This window comes from Callorhinus ursinus, unplaced genomic scaffold, assembly GCF_003265705.2.
Source record: "Callorhinus ursinus isolate GAN/ISIS: 27379988/994484 unplaced genomic scaffold, GSC_fseal_2.0 scaffold5, whole genome shotgun sequence".
In the NCBI taxonomy this organism is placed as follows: domain Eukaryota; kingdom Metazoa; phylum Chordata; class Mammalia; order Carnivora; family Otariidae; genus Callorhinus; species Callorhinus ursinus.
This window is the reverse complement of record NW_027397067.1, coordinates 48,650,437-48,667,905: the sequence shown is the minus strand read 5'-3', so window position 1 is coordinate 48,667,905 and position 17,469 is coordinate 48,650,437. Positions and strand designations below refer to the sequence as shown.

Genomic DNA, 17,469 nt, shown 5'->3' with positions numbered 1-17,469 from the left:
TTCATTGACAACTCCTACACTAAGGTTAACTAGTGAAATAATACAGACTTTGAAAAAACTTCTATTTTGACAGTTTGTTGCATATTCTAAGGACCCAGACATAAGGCTTGGTGGCCCGTCTCTTGTTTTTCCTGGTTTATGACTTTCGGCTTTGTGGAATACGGCTGAGATGAAAGGATTTCTTGACGATGCAAACTACTCCGTTGGCCTGTTGGATGAAGGAACAAACCTTGGAAATGTTATTGATAACTATGTTTATGAACATACCCTGGTAAGTGTGCCATATCACAATTCTCAGATACAGTGTTTATAAATTTCTGAATTCTAAAACATTGCTCTGTTTCCAAGATGTTAGTCTGATAAAAGTACTTTCTTCAGATGTTACCTTTTCCAGGTTGTCTTCATTTGATGCCCCCACTTCCCTTGAGTAGTGATGAAGTTTTCTTTCTAGCCCACATTAAAACAAATGCTTCCTAACAGCTCTTTCACTGCTGTGCATTTTAGCACTCAGCTCTTGTGTGTTCTGTTTTCTTGATATGTTGCTGTCCTCCTAGTCACTACATGGCTTTTTACTAATTTTTCTCAACTATATGCTTGAGTAGATTGTAATTTTTGTTTCAGTTAATCTTGGTTGTATATTGGCTGAGAAGTTGATAAGTTACACAGAATGCTTACTCTCTATTGCACCAAGTGTCAGCTTCTACAGACTCATATTCACTGCTATGTAAGATTATTTTTGTTTTGTACTTAGTGATAGAATTAACTTTATTGCCTTACTGATAAAATTTGTTTCTTTTTTGGAGCTGATTCCCCATATTCCTCAAATTTGTTGAAAAATTGTTTTCATGTTATTGGTGTTCACTAATAGGATACCAAAAAACTTCTCTTGACCTTTACTGATGTGCTCAAATCTCCCCACAACTCAGCAAAATCCCTTTCTCTCTCTTCTGCCATCAAAATTTGGGGGGGGGGAGTGACACTTGTCATGCTGTTCAGTCTATTGTCTAACCAAGCCATTCTACAGTTAATTCTCTCCTGTCACTAGGGAACCTCCTAGTGGAAGTATGCTGACCTTTCTCTTCTCTAATTTTTGTAACATTCTTTGTAGGTCAGATAATGATCTTTGAAATATTCCTTTCATTCATTCTTGTCCTACAATCTTGAATTATCCCACATTCAGTAACATTCAGTGAGGGTTAGTCTGAAACCGTATTCTCTCCTAGCAGTGTCATCTAATTATATGGCTCAAGAGTGATTACAACTGAACATCTTGTGGGTTGTTTTGTTTTTAAATCCCAGTTCTCTTGCTGGTAGCCATAGTTGCCTTGTTTTTTTTTTGTTTTTTGTGTGTTTCTTCTTTTTTGGGGGGTTAAAAATAAATTTTCTGTCTCTAGAACATTAGGGATGGCATATCTTGAAAGGATGGAGTAACTTGAGTATAACTGTCCCATATCTGCCATGCAAAAACCGTAATTTCCAATCATGTCTATTTCCTGGTCAGTATGTTCCAATAATGTACATTTTCAGGTGTGTATTAAAGAACTGAAAGCAGTAATACTGTCTTCGTGGCTTTTCAAACAATATTTAGATGTGTATTATAAATATTTTTTTTTTTTAAAGATATTTATTTGATAGCAACAGAGGGAACACAAGTGAGGGGGGGCGGGCAGTGTGAGAGGGAGAAGCAGGCTTCCCACTGAACAGGGAGCCCAATGCAGGGCTCCATCCCAGGATCCTGGGATCATGACCTGAGCCGAAGGCAGACGCTTAAGGACTGAGCCACCCAGGAGCCCCTATAAATAAGATTATTGTCTGCCGTCCAACCTTACTGCTTTGCCTGACATGTTATAGTCCTTTTACCCCTAGGGTAGCTATGTTAAAATCATTTTATAGATCTCCCAGATCCCTAATTAAAATCTGTTTTTAGTTTTGAGGGAAGAATATCCTTACTCAGGTTTATCTCACATTTAGTGTGCTAGTGTATTTTTTAAATATAATTTTGTCATCTCTTTGTCATCTCTACTAACTTTGTCTCCTTAAACATCGGTTCCTAATGTTGCTTTGTTGTTTTACCATCCTGTTGTTAGGTGCAATTTATAATGGAGATATGTAGCTTATTTTGTTAACATTCCTGATTCTACTCACTGTAATAGGAAATTAGATCCTGACCTATCAAAGTGAATATACTTTAAACAGCATAGGAAAGCATGGAATGAAACAGGTGGTCTCCTCCTCCTCTACTCCCCCAAATGGAGGCAATTATGAAGTAGAAAGTCCCTATAATTGATAATTTTTTAAAAAGCAAAGTAGAGAATATTTTATATGCCAGCTTAGCGCAGTAAGAAGTCAAGTTTAAAAAGAAAAAGATGTTTGGATTCTCCTGTGTTTGCTGAATCTAGCTTATTACTCTTAAGCCTTAAATGTAGTAGTGTATGTAAATGTATATATCGGCTCATTTGTAGAGGAAAAAAGGAGTTCTTTACTACTTACGGTACTCTTATTTTCAATAGTTCTTTGATTTTTTTTTTCCATGATCATAACAGACGGGGAAAAATGCATTTTTTGTGGGAGATCTTGGAAAGATTGTGAAGAAACACAGTCAGTGGCAGAACATAGTGGCTCAGATAAAGCCATTCTACACAGTAAAGTGCAACTCTGCTCCAGCTGTACTTGAGATTTTGGCAGCTCTTGGAACTGGATTTGCTTGCTCTAGTAAAGTAAGTATTTTTCATTATTTTGTCACTGAACTGCAGCGTTTTAGAACTTTAACTTTTGGTTACAGTAGTTAGAAAAATTGCAAGAAGTCTCAGTTTTGGATGTTTTTAAACTCTTGTGTAAATTTGCCGCCTAATGGAAATTTACAGACTTTTCAGGTGTACCAGTGAAAGGAAAGTTTCAGTGAGAAGAGACTTTAAAAAGCTTTTTTTTTTTTTATCTTTAATCAGGAACTTTTTATTTGTTCCTCATTCTTAGGTTAGAGCTAGCTAGACCATTAACTTCCAATGAGAGCAAAATAATTCTAAACCATGAGATTTCTCTGATGGTAGTTACGTTTTTGAAGGATTTTAACACAGGTAGTGTAAAGTATAAAGTAGTAATTAAATGAAAAGTAATAGAAATGTTGCTTTTTAGATGACACTATTTAAAATGTGTTTTTATAGACTGAAATGGCTTTAGTGCAAGAATTGGGCGTATCTCCAGAAAACATCATTTATATAAGTCCTTGCAAGCAAGTGTCTCAAATAAAGTATGCAGCAAAGATTGGAGTGAACATCATGACTTGTGACAATGAAGTTGAATTGAAGAAAATCGCACGTAATCACCCAAATGCTAAGTAAGTGTAAAACTAAGTATTATGGCTTAGGGTTTGGGTTTGTCTTTGGCTTGGGAAAAGTACATTTATGTAGAGCAGTGGTGTGTATTATAATTATTTTTTTTAACTTATTTAAAATTCCTATATGGAAAATGCTAATAGCATTTTATTGGCTGCCCACTTCTGATCCTTCTTGTAGAGATGGGATGAGATAAGGACAGTTTGGAATATGAATTTATATTCTTTAATTCAAGGAAGAAAATGTGGTTGTTGTAATAATAAAATGAGGGCCACAGCTGTATTTTCATAATCACATCAACCCCTACTAGTTATTTATCATGTTGGGGACAGGATGTTTGTTGGTCAGCTTCTTTTCCTAGTTGGCTGAGGATTTAATCTGCCTTTGGCTGTAGTTCCTAAGTGTTTGTCCTTAGTGACATTGTCTTAGGAACCTCGTCTGTAGATTAGAGGGGTTTCTTTTTTTAAGACCCACTCTTCTCTTTGAATAGGAAGTTTAACATATTTTTTTTTACTTGTACGTGCATGTATCACAAGATTTTTTTTAATTAAAAAGTTTACTTTTTAAAAGCAAAAAGCAAATTTCGTGAACTGGTATGTCAAGAACACTTTGGGATCTACTAAAATTGTATTAGTACAAAATTGCTTTTTAATGGGTTATTACATGTATTCCTGAAAATGTGTATCATATCCATATTTTCCTTGTACATTTATAATTTTCTTACTGACTTTGATGGTATTCTTAGGTGTCCTGACAGGATTGAGTACCCTGAAAACCTTTGTTTGGATAAAGGCCTTTTGGGGGAAATTTTAGTGAACCACTTGTTTCTAGAAAAATCTTTCTGTTACTGTGATCTTCTGAAGATAAGCCGTGATTTGGGATTACTGTGTTAATTGTAAAGTGGATGGTACATTCTTAATAGAGCTCATTCTACCCATAGGAAGAATAATTTGCTTTTATGAGACTTAACCCCTTTTGATCAGCAGTCATTCATCAGGACTTCCTTGGGAAAACAGTCTTACAAAACAGCATTTGCATATTTGTGGGTTTTAGCAGTTTGTAATTACTTGAGTATCTCCTGAGACCGTCTCAATCATTTGTCTTGGTTGTCATGATTTGGAAGAAAATACCAAGTAGATTTGAATCAGTATCTAAAAGGCTACTGTTTAGACACATAAAATAACTCGAAGCTTGCCAATTTTTTTAATAAGATGGAAGAGATTAATAGGAATTTTCAGAATAAGTGGTAGAAGATTAGCTGGAACAATTTAGGAAACTTGAAACATGTAAAAGCCCTGATATTTTTCACTGAAAGACAATGATGGCATTGCTATTCAATTTAGTCTCTCTAGGTGGTTTTATGGACTGATGGACTTCATTTGAAAGTAATGTCGTCTTTCATTGCAGAGCCCAACTGACTCTTGCTGCTACAACAGAGTCTTAACTTCCTGCATTTTCCAAATTCCCATCCTTGTAAGCTTCATGCTTTAGGCCCTAATGGCTAGTTTTTTCTCTATACAGGATTGTTTTTCATTAGGTTCACTTGATTCAACCGTCGCTGGATTTGGGAGCAATGGCAACATAATCAACATACTTCCTACAATCTTCAGGCTTCACATGTGCTGATGATGATGTAAACCAACTCTGCCCCAATCATCTTCCCCTTCTCTTAGGGTCTTACTACATATTGCAACAGAAGATAATATTGGAAGCGAAGAGGGTAACATGAAGTTTGGCACTACCCTGAAGAACTGTAGGCATCTCTTGGAATGTGCTAAGGAACTTGATGTCCAAATTATTGGGGTTAAGTGAGTATTTTGTTTTAAGCTTCCATCTTGTGATAAATCTTTGTCTTTCTGAGGATAGATTATTTAACACTTCATTTGCATGAAGTCTGATAGATTGAATTTTCAGTTTAATATTTATTTTTTTAGTCTAGGAAAAACAAGTATGTTTTATCCTTCATATAATTTTGTACATATACCTCCCCCTTCCCTAATTAAAAGATAAAATAGTAAATAAAAATTCATTTAGGTTAGTAATGTAAAACCGCTCCTTTTAAATTGAAGGGAGAGGTTATACTAGAATTCTAAAGAATACCAAAATAATATTCATCTGAGTTGTCATTTTGTTTTTTTTCACCCCATCTTTAAATTTTTTTCCTTCTCTTTTTAATCCCTTGGGCACACCAGTACGACGCTGTGTTACTTTCTTGATTTTTATGTGTGCAGAAATGGATACCCAAATTCAGTGATTTGACCATAATCTCAGAACTGATCTGAGTCAGATCTGGAGCACAAAGCTCCACAGTTTTTGAGATGCCAGTCCATTACTAATCTTATTACAGTACAAGATCTTGCTTTTTAAATATAAAGATGGATAAAGAACCACCACTGTTAAGTTTAATTCTGTCTTAGGTGAAAAATATTGACATATATTTGAGAGTTCTCATATTTCTATTTTTTAAAGTTAATATACAGTAAAATTGACTTTTGGGTTTATACTTTATGTGAATTTAATAAATTTGTGTAACCACTGCCACGATCAGGATACAGAACCATATTTCAATTAAATTTTAAGTATTCTGTTCTGAATTTCTGATAAGTATCTCTTAAGTAATACTAACAAGTGTTAGTAATACTCAGCTGAATTAATGTTCGTTTTTATTTCACAGTAGACATTTTTATATTTCATCAGATAAAACTATCCATTCAAATTAAAGATTTCATGACCCAATTTTATTGCTGGTGCTTGTTACTTTACTATGTATACATAAAAGCATGCCCTTATCTGATAGTTATAAAGCCTGTCTGATAACTCATTGTTAAAAATTCTTTATAAAGTTACAGTATTACTCAAACATTGTCTTTTCTGAAAGGCTGGTTATTAGAACTTGGATAATTAGAGGCTTGTGCTTCCAATTCTTTAAATATTTGCTAAGGTTACTGTGTCAATATGGTGAATGAGAACTGAAAAGAATTACGGGAAGGGCCTCTGAAATGTACTGATGCTTTAAATTTGTTACTCTTTCTTCCAGATTTCATGTTTCAAGTGCTTGCAAAGAATCTCAAGTATATGTACATGCTCTGTCTGATGCTCGATGTGTGTTTGACATGGCTGTAAGTTTTTTTCCTTAAATTATTTTGATATTTTAAGCCAGGATCTTATTTTTCCTTTTTTCTTCATCTCTTCTCAAAGATTTTATTCATTTGAGAGTGAAAGTGCGTGCACCCAAGTGCGCATGCCCTAGAGCAGGGGGTGGAGCAAGAGGGAGAGGGATGAGCAGACTCCCAAGCAGCAAGAGTTCTATACAGTCAGCATTTTTTTAAGTGGGTAAAGGGATGAAATAGTAATTTACTTGCATATGTCTATAATACAGTGCAGACATCATCAGGAAGACGGTATATACACAACACTGAATAAATCTATTTCTGTTGGTAGAGACCCAGAACCATTGCCATACTAAGGATTAGAACAGATATTAGTTGGGAAGGGGTTTTTGAAATGTCCTTGTAGTCATAGCAGTTTGGATAAGCATTTAAAGTATTTTTTTTCCATCTCTAGGGAGAATTTGGCTTCACAATGAACATGTTAGATATTGGTGGAGGCTTCACAGGAACTGAATTTCAGTTGGAAGAGGTAAACTTTGTTCAGTGGATGGATATACTGGAATAATCTCATTTCTTTGCTACTTAAGTGGTAGATATAGACAAGGGTTTAACAATGGCAGGAAATAAACCCTGTAACAAACATCTGCTTAGAATTTGATTCTAAGAAGATGAAGAGGCAATGAGAAGACCTAGCTAACTTTGAAAAGCTTAATAAAATTCTATGAACTCTATAGCATAACTTAAAAAAGTTTGTATTCAGTTTCTGCTCTAATGGAGTACTTGATAGTACAAATAAATTTATAATTTGGACAGTTTAAGCTGTTTTATCCGATACACATTACTAATCTTCCTGCTCTGCCTTCCATCCCTCATTCTGTAATATCTGGAAACTGATTTGATGTTTTGCTCCTTCATTGCTATTGTTAAGGAGTATAGAAACATGACTTTAAACAGTCACCAGTAGCTATTTGCTATTGGGATTATGAAATTTTTAAAATTAATGCCATTCTGATAATATAAACTTTGATGTCTCAAAAGTCTGCTTAATTGCTTGAAGATAACTGGTAAATAAACTTTCTGGTCTGTAATTGGAACTACTTTGGTTTTAAATTTTCTAGGAAACCTATCAATCTCTTAATGTGACTTATCTAGTTCAATATTGAAATCATAATGTGGCATTTAAAATTCATAGGTTAATCATGTTATCAGCCCTTTGTTGGATGTCTACTTTCCTGAAGGATCTGGCATTAAGATAATCTCAGAACCTGGAAGCTACTATGTGTCTTCTGCATTTACACTTGCAGTTAATATCATTGCAAAGAAAGTTGTTGATAATGATAAATTTTCCTCTGGAGGTAAGTTACAAAGTTTATAATTTTGTTTCTGTTCGATAAATTCATCTTCAAACTAATAGCAATTATCTGATACTAGTCGAGTGTAAAATACTGTAGGACATGGACATTTATGGATTATGAGGTTGTGGGTGATCTTTAGCCAGCTGTAAGCAGCTGGGGAGCATTTTAAAATGCCCTCTGAAGTTGCCATAAGACTTCTGAAATCTAACTCTTGGTTCTGATGTTTAGATATGCATATTTTATTTATTATTATCATTTTTTTGGAGACACCCCAAGCCCATGTGAGGTTAGGGTAGGGCAGAGGGGGAGAGAGAGTTTTAAGCAGACTCCCTACCCAGTACAGAGCCTGAGATAGGGCTCGATCTCATGACCCTGAGATCATGATCTCAGCCAAAATCAGGAGTCAGTTGCTTAACCGACTGAGGCACCCAGGTGTCCCTAGTTATTCTTAGATAAACTTCCCCCAGATGATTGATTGTCCTATCTTGTTAAGAACCAGTGTTTTATTGTAATGTCTCTTGTCCTATTCCTCTTAGTCAGATGAGTCACTGGGAGGATTTACTTTATACTTTTTTAGAGAACAACGGCCAACAGAGTCAATCTGTCTCTAGTCAAACCAACAAAAAGGCACTAGACAATCTGTCTTGCTGACAAAACCACTTTAAAAAACGTAGAAAGTACTGTTCTACATTAAGAAGACTTTATTCCTATAGTTTTTTTTTTCCTTAAGTTAGAAGAATAAGGGTTTTTTTTCTTTTGAGTTTTTAAAATCTCTCAAAGTTGAAGAGCTGCAAGAATAATACAAGGAACTTCCCATTCTGATCACTTGGTTAAGATGGTGTCAGGTGGGTTTCTTCATTATAAAGCGGAAAGATAATTTGTAAATAACGTTTTTCTTTTCATACTTTCACCCCATTAGTTTTAACATCAGTGAATTTCTGACTCCATTATTCAGTCCAAGGATAGCTTTCCCTATTTATAATAGTTTAGACTCCTAGATACTTACTGGATAGATTATATAATCGATTATTTTTATTTACTTTCCAAAATTGGGGTCCTTTTGACATGCCCCCATCATTCCCTGAGTGGTTCTTTATTTCATGGTACATCAAGATGTTGGTTCTTTACCTGCCTCAGTCCTAGAATTGGCTATTTCTCCAAGGAGAGTGGTATTTTAAAAACCAAGAAAGGAGTGAGTATTGGTTGTGCTCACTACTACTGACGCATCATTTCATCTAGGCTTTCTCACTGAACAGAACCAGGAAATGGGTGTGTGCATATATATACATAGTACACATAACTATATATCATCAAAAGTTGCGCATGCAGTATACCACATGGTGCATTCTGTTTTTCCTTACGTATTGTAACTCTTCCCAGCAGTGAGAAACCTAGCTCCCATTATCCTATACCTACACACATTTGCTTAAGTCTGGAATATGCAGATGTTTCCTGAATAGCTAACTCACACCACCGTAAATAACCAAACCACTTAACCTGTAGTTCGGTATCTGTTGAGGGTTGGTTTTTGACATAAGATTTTACTCCCTGTATAAAAATTTAAGTGATAATTTGATAAATTAGTGAAAGCATATACTGACATCCCTATAAAAACATAAATTTCGTATCAGAATTTTTTCTTCCCAGGTTTGTTCCTTTGCCAGACAGTCATTACTGTGATGGCTTTTGCACCATTGAGTAGTTTGGGCTGCCTTCGAACTTCATATAAATGGAATCATCTAGCATGTATTTTAGGACAGCTCAGTATAGGGGCGCCTGGGTGGCTCAGTTGTTGAGTGTCTGCCTTTGGCTCAGGTCATGATCCCAGGGTCTTGGGATCGAGCCCTGCATCGGGCTCCCTGCTCCGTGGGAAGCCTGCTTCTCCCTCTCTCACTCCCCCTGCTTGTGTTTCTCTCTCTCTGTGTCTGTCTCTCTCAAATAAATAAAAATCTTAAAAAAAAAAAAAAAACTCAGTATAATGTCTGATTGAACTACTTTGTTTCATGTTTATTGCTAATATTCCACTGTGAATAGACAATTTATCCATTATCTTTGCTGATGAATATTTGGTTGTTTCCAGTTCTGGGCTATTACAAATAAAACATAACATTCTTGTTTAAGTCTTGTGGACATTTTTCATTTCATTGGGGAAATGACTAAGAATAGAATTGCTGGGTCACAGTAGATGTTTTTAAAGATTTCAAAGTGGTATTTTACTCTCCCACTGGTGGTTTATATGTGCAAGTTCTGATCCCCCACTTCTATTGATTTTTTTGTATTGTCATTTTTTAATTTTATCCATTCAGTAGGTGTGTGGTGGTGGAAGCTCATTGTACTTTTAATTTGTATTTACCTGGTTACTTCTGTAGAGCACTTTTTTCATGTGTTCATTGGTCATCTTCCTTTGTGAAGTATGTTTTCAGTTTTTTAGGCTGTTTAAGGTATGATAGTATATATTAGGTTTTTTCAAGTTAATTTAAATATTTGGGGAAATGTGAAAACTGAGTATATTCTATAAATATTCAGTCTGCTATGCCTTACATAGTTTTAACTGTATTAGACATTTTAGTGTAAATTCATCCTCATTTTTTCTGCTTTATTTCAGTAGAAAAAACCGGAAGTGATGAACCAGCCTTCATGTATTACATGAATGATGGTGTTTATGGTTCTTTTGCAAGTAAACTGTCTGAGGACTTAAATACCATTCCAGAGGTTCACAAGGCAAGTTGTATTACAAATAATAGAACTGCTTATTTGGCAGTTTATTAACTGACTTTTTTTTTTTTTTAAGGTGCATCCCAATTTTTAGAGGAATACTTTAGGAGGGGAATATTGCCCTTTTTTGAGGATTTGCCTTTCTTAGATGGAGTTAAGAAGCATCATTGCCCTTCTAGGCCTGCCTTTTATAGGCATATTGAATCTGATCTAATGAAAAATCCACCCTCAGATTCAATACCTGTATGAACATGAGTAAAAACTTAATTTAAAAAGTTTCTTTTTCCCTGACAGAAATACAAGGAAGATGAGCCTCTGTTTACAAGCAGCCTTTGGGGTCCGTCCTGTGATGAGCTTGATCAAATTGTGGAAAGCTGTCTTCTTCCTGAGCTGAATGTGGGAGATTGGCTTATCTTTGATAACATGGGAGCAGATTCTCTCCATGAACCATCTGCTTTTAATGATTTTCAGAGGCCAGCTATTTACTACATGATGTCATTTAGTGATTGGTAAGGTACTGTTTTCATTTTAAAGCTGATTGGATATTTGAGGTGACATTAAATGTTGGCTAATAATTTTAATTCTGTAACAAATGCCTAACTTACAAGTAATAGCAAAATGCTCCTCTGTTCAGGGTTATTGGAAGACTCGTTCCTTTATGATCTGATTTCATTGTCTACTTGTTATGTGTTAGTGTGGTCTTTGTGCTTAAACTTAGAATTACGGTTTTGTGTTTGGTTTTTTGAAAGGTATGAGATGCAAGATGCTGGAATTACTTCAGACACAATGATGAAGAACTTCTTCTTTGTGCCTTCTTGCATTCAGCTGAGCCAAGAAGATAGCTTTTCCTCTGAAGCTTAAACAGGCATCAATGCTTCTTTAGATCTGAAGTTGCAGGTTAAGCTTGTCTGGTCTACATTCCAGTGTGAAACAAATTCAAACAATCTTACTCTGTTAATTCTATTGGAAACAAAATCTATTAGTAATAGCTATTTGGGACCAGACAAAATCAGCTTTCATCTATAATTCATTGGGGGGTAATTGGGAGATTTAGATAATGTATCCAGATTTAAACTTACCAGTTTGTCCTACCCCTTAAGCATTTAAAATAAAATATGCAACAAAATGGATGACTTAGTGGAGATGGAAGCCCATTAATTGGGTTCCCCATTAAATCGTTTACATACAAGTACACAGTTTTTATACTAAGGATTCATGTTGAAAAGTCTTGTAAAGTTAAATGTCTTTCACCCAGATATATCAAATGTCAGTGGAAGACCAGTGTGACTTCATTAGATACGTTTAGTGTATTTAGAATGTGTAAATTTGTGCTTTGAACTGTAGTTTAATAAATGTAAAATTGCATCATAGTATTTGTTGTATTTGACCTAATGTAACCCTTGTATGATTGCAATAAAATTTTGTGTAGATTTTACTGTTTTTTCAGGCTAAAACTTTGGGAAAGGGGGCTAGCTAGCAAAGGTAGTTTTGAAATAGATGTGTATATGGACTGTTTTGAAGGTTTTGTTTTTTTTTTCCTTTATAGCCCATTTAAGTTTAGTTTGGCTCAGTACATTTTTTTCAGTTATTTAAATAGTAATTTAAGTAAAATGTTTGGTAAATCATTGTGAAGTTCAGATTCATTATGGAGAGTTGATGTGCAGTAAGCATGATGTTTAACAATTTTAACACCAAAAATGTTAATTCTGCATAAACCAATTGTAATAATAGGTGTTTCTGTATAGATAGAATGCATAGAATACCTTAGTAAATCTTTGAATCACAAATCTTTCGGCTGAAATGGAAGATTCTATTAAATACTTTGAATAAACCTGGGGTGGGGGAGGGAAATAAAATCGCAGAAAACTCTGCAGCGCACTAAAACTTAAAGAAGGGCTACATCTATATCCAGAAACCTGATGCTCTTTTGCACGGAATACTATTTAAATTCAGAGTTGTAAGGGGGTAGGGTGAAGCACACCTGTTCTCAATTTCTTAATTGCAAAGATTTCAGACTTTAGTAGGAGTTTGTTTTTAGTTACACTTAGTTTCTTGTTATTTCCCATTTGTTCAGCTTAGTAATTTTAATTCTTTTCATACTAAAATTTTGTGACTGGGGGAAGGGAGTTAGCATTACTAACCTGACAGTTGTTGCCAGGAGTTTGCTTTGTTCACTGCTAGTATATTAGTAATCCTAGATCTCAGAATCACAGTAGTAATAAACAACAGGGGTCATTTTTTCCTAACTTACTCTATGTTCAGATGTGGAATTTCTGTCTCCCAAGAGGAAATGTGACTTCACTTTGGTGCCAATGGACAGAAAATTCTACCTGTGCTACATAGGAGAAGTTTGGAATGCACTTAATAGCTGGTTTTTACACCTTGATTTCAAGGTGGAAAGAAATTGATCATGAATCTCTAATAAATTTCAATCTAAACCAGTAGGTGCTTAATATTTTTGATTTGATTGATGCCCATTTGAATTTCATGGGTTCTAATAATTAAATTTAAGACCCCAGTCCATTGTCATCTATGATTACCCTTGGACTTTACCAAGGTATAATACGGGGTTTTATGCAAAATTCCAAGCTACATGCAACTTTTTTTTAACCGTAATAAAGAGGAGGAATTATTCCCAGTCTTCTTTACATGTTGTGCTTTGTGGTCCAGAAATGGCAGACCTTTTAGAAGATGGTACAACTTTGAGTCCTTGGCTTGACATACATCTCTGAGCTTCATGGCATGTCAACTTTGCCATATTCATAGGAGAGTTCTATGTATAACGGCTCAGAGTTGCAAATTTCACATGTGAATGAGATGGTAACTTTAAGAAATGTCTGTATTGTATTTGAAGACTGTTTGCCATAAATCTGAAGTTTGAACTTATGTATTTCAATTTGGTATGCTAAAAAGTACTGAATTAATGTAACAATCCTTTTTTTTTAATGATATTGTAATCTCAGTTCAGAATTTAACTGAAAATATAAAACCCAAATGATTTCTATATAGTAAATTGAACTGTAAAGGTAATTTGTGTGTGATTCTGAATACACAAGATAAAATGTTTTTATTCCTCCTTATGTTTTACTTTGGCTTCTATCCTGAAAGTTAATTGTGCATATCAACTTTGTATATATTTTAACTTACAAGCATTCTTTCAGAATCTTTATTATAAAGTAGCAAATCTGATAAAATGATGCTGGGCATTACATATGAAAGATTTTGATAAAGTTCAATACATGTAAGCACTAAGATGTTTCCAGGGCCATGTCTTCTAGACCCATTAATTGGCCAGCCTCTTAAATTTTAAGCTTAGACTTAAATAAAATTGATTTATATAAGTTAATAAAATTGATTTATATAAGTTAAGGTAGGTATTCCAAGTAATTGTGGGCACTGTAACATTCAATGCAAATATTGTAGTTAAGAAGCCACTCACTGTTAAATCTTTTTTGTCCCTTGTTGGGGACTTTGTATTTTCTCACTGTAGATACTAGCAACTTGACCAACAGTATAGTAAGAATACTTGCTTACTTGGCTTCAGAGTATAAGATCAGAAAAGAATTAGTAGCCTTCCACATTCAAGTTGTGAATAAATTCTCCAAATACTTCAATTCCTGTCTTGTCCATCCTGAAGGCAGAATAAAAGAATGGTGTATTTGCAGATTCAGGCTTTCATAATGGGAATAAACCTAGCCTAGGAATAAGAAACGAAAAGCGGTTCTGGTCTTTACTGCCACTGCTGGAGGCTAATCTATACCTACTTAAAATAATAAGCTACCAACTTTAAGATGGTTGTATTTCATAACAAGTTATGATTTTTGGACTTTTTTACTCTGCTGGGACTGCAATCAGATTTGAGTAAGGGTGGTGTGGATTTGATTTTTTTTTTTTTTTTCCTCCTAGCTCTTTGTTGCTAATTCAGGACAGGAGAAAGTATTGAAATAGGAAAGCATTTTAAGTTTTAAAGAAATTCTGGTAATGTATGATCATCTATTTGGGCAAGTTAAAGTTAATCTGAAAAGTAGCAGTGCCTGCTCTTAAATGTTAACGGGAAATTTCTTTTTCCTTTGCTTACTACAAATTGTACATACTATTGTAGATCTTAATCATAGTTCAGATCTTCACCGAGAACAGAGAACACAAAACAGCTCCAGGCTCCAGGCACTCTGTCCAGTGTTACACAGTTGAAGAATTTACTTTTATCTGTTGGAAACTGAGACTGGGCAAACTTCTTAAAAATGACAGTGAATAGAAATTTAACATGCTCATTTTGTGTATGTTATAACTCCTGAATTCTTTGACCTAACTTCAGCTTCAAAAGCAATTCCATTGTTGAGTGGTCTTTCAAATCCTGGTTCTACCATAATACTGCTTATGCCTGTCAAAACCCTGTGCAGTTGATGGCCTAGTTTGAGAAGTTTGCCACTGGATCAATTACAGAAAGTTTGAAAAGTTAAGAATCTGCAGTTGACAGATGAAGTGATCATGCATTGCCCCCCTCCCCATGTTGTGCAAGAGTGCAAAAGAAAATCTTGGAGTAAACTAGTAGGCTATTACTCATTAAATTTAGGCCCAGGTAAATTAAAGCTTTTCCTAAATAATAGTGCCAGACTCTGGTGTGTGCCTGTGCCTAAAACTTTGCCACCACTCAGTTTTTAGCAGCAGTATGTAAAAGCGGGGATACTTGACTAAAGGTTGGGAATTTTCCCTGGATTTCATTGATTTCCTCCCATCTATTCTGTCTTAAATTGTTTTCTGGGGGGTTTTCTCCACTCCGTATTCCAAGTCTGTTTTTCACTGCTGCGAATTTCCAAGCTAAGGGTGCAGTATCTTTTATCTCAGAATGTCCCTCAGCATTAATTCTTCATGACTTAAACCTACCCTCTTAAGATACTTCCCTTACTCTTCTCGACAGAAAGGAAGCAAGAGTATTTTCCAGGTTTGAATTTTCTCCTTTTCTAATTCTACAAGGATGTAACAACTTGCTGGGGTGAGAGGAGCACTTTATTGGTTCCCCAAAAAGCATCATTTAAAAATGGATGAGTGTTCCCTTCATGTTGCCTGGATAAGAACTGGGTTTAGAGTTAGACCGAAGGGGGGAGGGCATTGGAGTGTAAAGCTGGATGAGAGAAGTTCACATTGAGGAAAACATTCCCAAGTAGGATGATGCTCTGTCCCCTCCCTTTTATGTACAGTCAGTGTTGCTATAATTTGACCTGCTTCCCTAAAAAGGGTAACACTCTGAAGTTGCACCACAGGTTGTTGGAAAATGTTGGGTTCAGAGCACAACACTGTGAGTGCAACATTATTATATGAATAGTAACATTAAAACTTCAGTACAGTTTTACACTTAGTTAAATACACAAGTGGAACAAACCATAGCACTTGGAGAAAGACCCAAGGTTTGTGGAATTGAGAGGGTTGCAGACTTGTGAAGTGATGGAAGAAGGGTTATCTGAAATTAGAAAGTTCTAACACCAGTTGTGGATGGGTGTGACTCCTAACGGTGAACTGAGGTGGCTGGTAGGTGTTTGAGGAATGTGCATTTTTGTATAATCCTAAGCTTGATTCACCTGGGTGTTGCATTCTGCTTTCACTAATGTTTCTAGAAGACAAAAATACTAAGTACCATGAAGTTCATGTTTTGTTAGCAGTGGTCCCTAATAAAACCAATCACCTTGGAACAAAGCAGTCTCAAAACGTTGTAGAGCTTACATCACTCCGTCAGGAGGGAGTAGAATTGAAAAAAGTACCAATAAAGGATTTCATATCAAGCCTTCACCATCAGCAACCCCACTTTCCAATGACAGCAATTTGGTGGCAGTTGAGCAAATTAAACAGGACACAGACATTGGAAATAAAGCCCAGCCTTAAGCCATGCAGTCAAGGACTAACATCTCCACACACGGCACTGCTGTGTGACACACAAATGAGAAGCTGTAAGTGTCCTAGAGATTTTTCTCCTCTAATTTCCTTGTTTTGCGTTTGAAGAAATAAACAACCAGATAGGTTAAGGAATTTGCCCAAGATTTTACGGCTAGAGCAGGTCAGAGCAGGGATTCCAGCACAACACTTGCTAAACCTGTGTCATTGTCTTAGCTTGGGTTTCTTGGACACAGCCACATGCAGAATGTTGGCTGGAAGTGCTCAGCCCTGCAGAAGACCTTGGAGGAGGATCCCAGTGCTCAGTCCTTAAAAAGGCTATACTATGTCGGTTTGGTTTGGTTGATTGATTTTTAGGGCTATATTTAATGTCTAAGGTCAGAACCATAGTTTCTGCCAAGATGTGTATTCGTTGCTAGGTCTGCGGTAACAGTACCACAAACTGGGGGGCTTCAACAACAGTTTATGGTCTCAGTTCTAGAGGCTAGAATTCCAAGATCAAGGCATTCTAAGGGTTAGTGACTTGTGAGGGCCGTGAGGGAAGGGTCTTTTCCTTCTCTCCTTGCCTTGTAGATGGCCATTCTCACGTACACATGGTGTTCTCCCTGTATATATGTCTGTGCCCAAATTTCCCCTTTTATAAGGACACCAGTTATAGTGGATTAGGCTCCACCCTAATGACCTTATGTTAGTTTTAATTACATCTGCAATGACCCTATTTCCAAATAAGGTCGTATTCTGAGGTACTGAGCATTAGGACTTCAGTATGAAATTTGGTGGGACAAAGCGCAAACCAACAGGTATGCTGCCATTCAGAATGGGGCAATATCTGGACCTTGGACCCCTGGCCTGACTGCCTTGGTGGTCCCTGCCTGTCCACTCCTTCCCTCTCAGTGGCTGCTCCTTTCTTCTGCACCCTCCCTTTCTTTGCTTATTAAATGTTCCAGTTTTCCTTCTTTTATCTTTATCTTCCTTTTTTCCTATAGAGAAATCTTGTTTTTTTCCTATTATGAAATTATTTTGTTATAAAAATTGCAGTAATACAGAAAAGTATAAAGAAGACCGTTTTTA

At 35.7% G+C, this 17,469-nt stretch overlaps 1 protein-coding gene across 5 annotated transcripts in view; it reads left to right on the top strand.

The window, feature by feature from the left end:
* AZIN1 (antizyme inhibitor 1) overlaps window positions 1-13,592 on the top strand; it is a 30,916-nt gene extending 17,324 nt beyond the window's left edge. For 4 of the 5 annotated variants that reach the window (XM_025870940.2, XM_025870941.2, XM_073893063.1 and 1 more), the window contains 10 exons: window positions 74-271; window positions 2,544-2,717; window positions 3,162-3,334; window positions 5,006-5,140; window positions 6,370-6,451; window positions 6,897-6,971; window positions 7,635-7,797; window positions 10,403-10,518; window positions 10,807-11,021; window positions 11,262-13,592. In XM_025870940.2, the coding sequence (XP_025726725.1) occupies window positions 170-271; window positions 2,544-2,717; window positions 3,162-3,334; window positions 5,006-5,140; window positions 6,370-6,451; window positions 6,897-6,971; window positions 7,635-7,797; window positions 10,403-10,518; window positions 10,807-11,021; window positions 11,262-11,373 (1,347 nt within the window). In that variant the 5' untranslated portion in view covers window positions 74-169 and the 3' untranslated portion in view covers window positions 11,374-13,592. The remainder of the gene's footprint in view (window positions 1-73; window positions 272-2,543; window positions 2,718-3,161; window positions 3,335-5,005; window positions 5,141-6,369; window positions 6,452-6,896; window positions 6,972-7,634; window positions 7,798-10,402; window positions 10,519-10,806; window positions 11,022-11,261) is intronic. The other variant, XM_025870943.2, reaches the window with a different exon arrangement.
* Window positions 13,593-17,469: the final 3,877 nt, after the last annotated feature.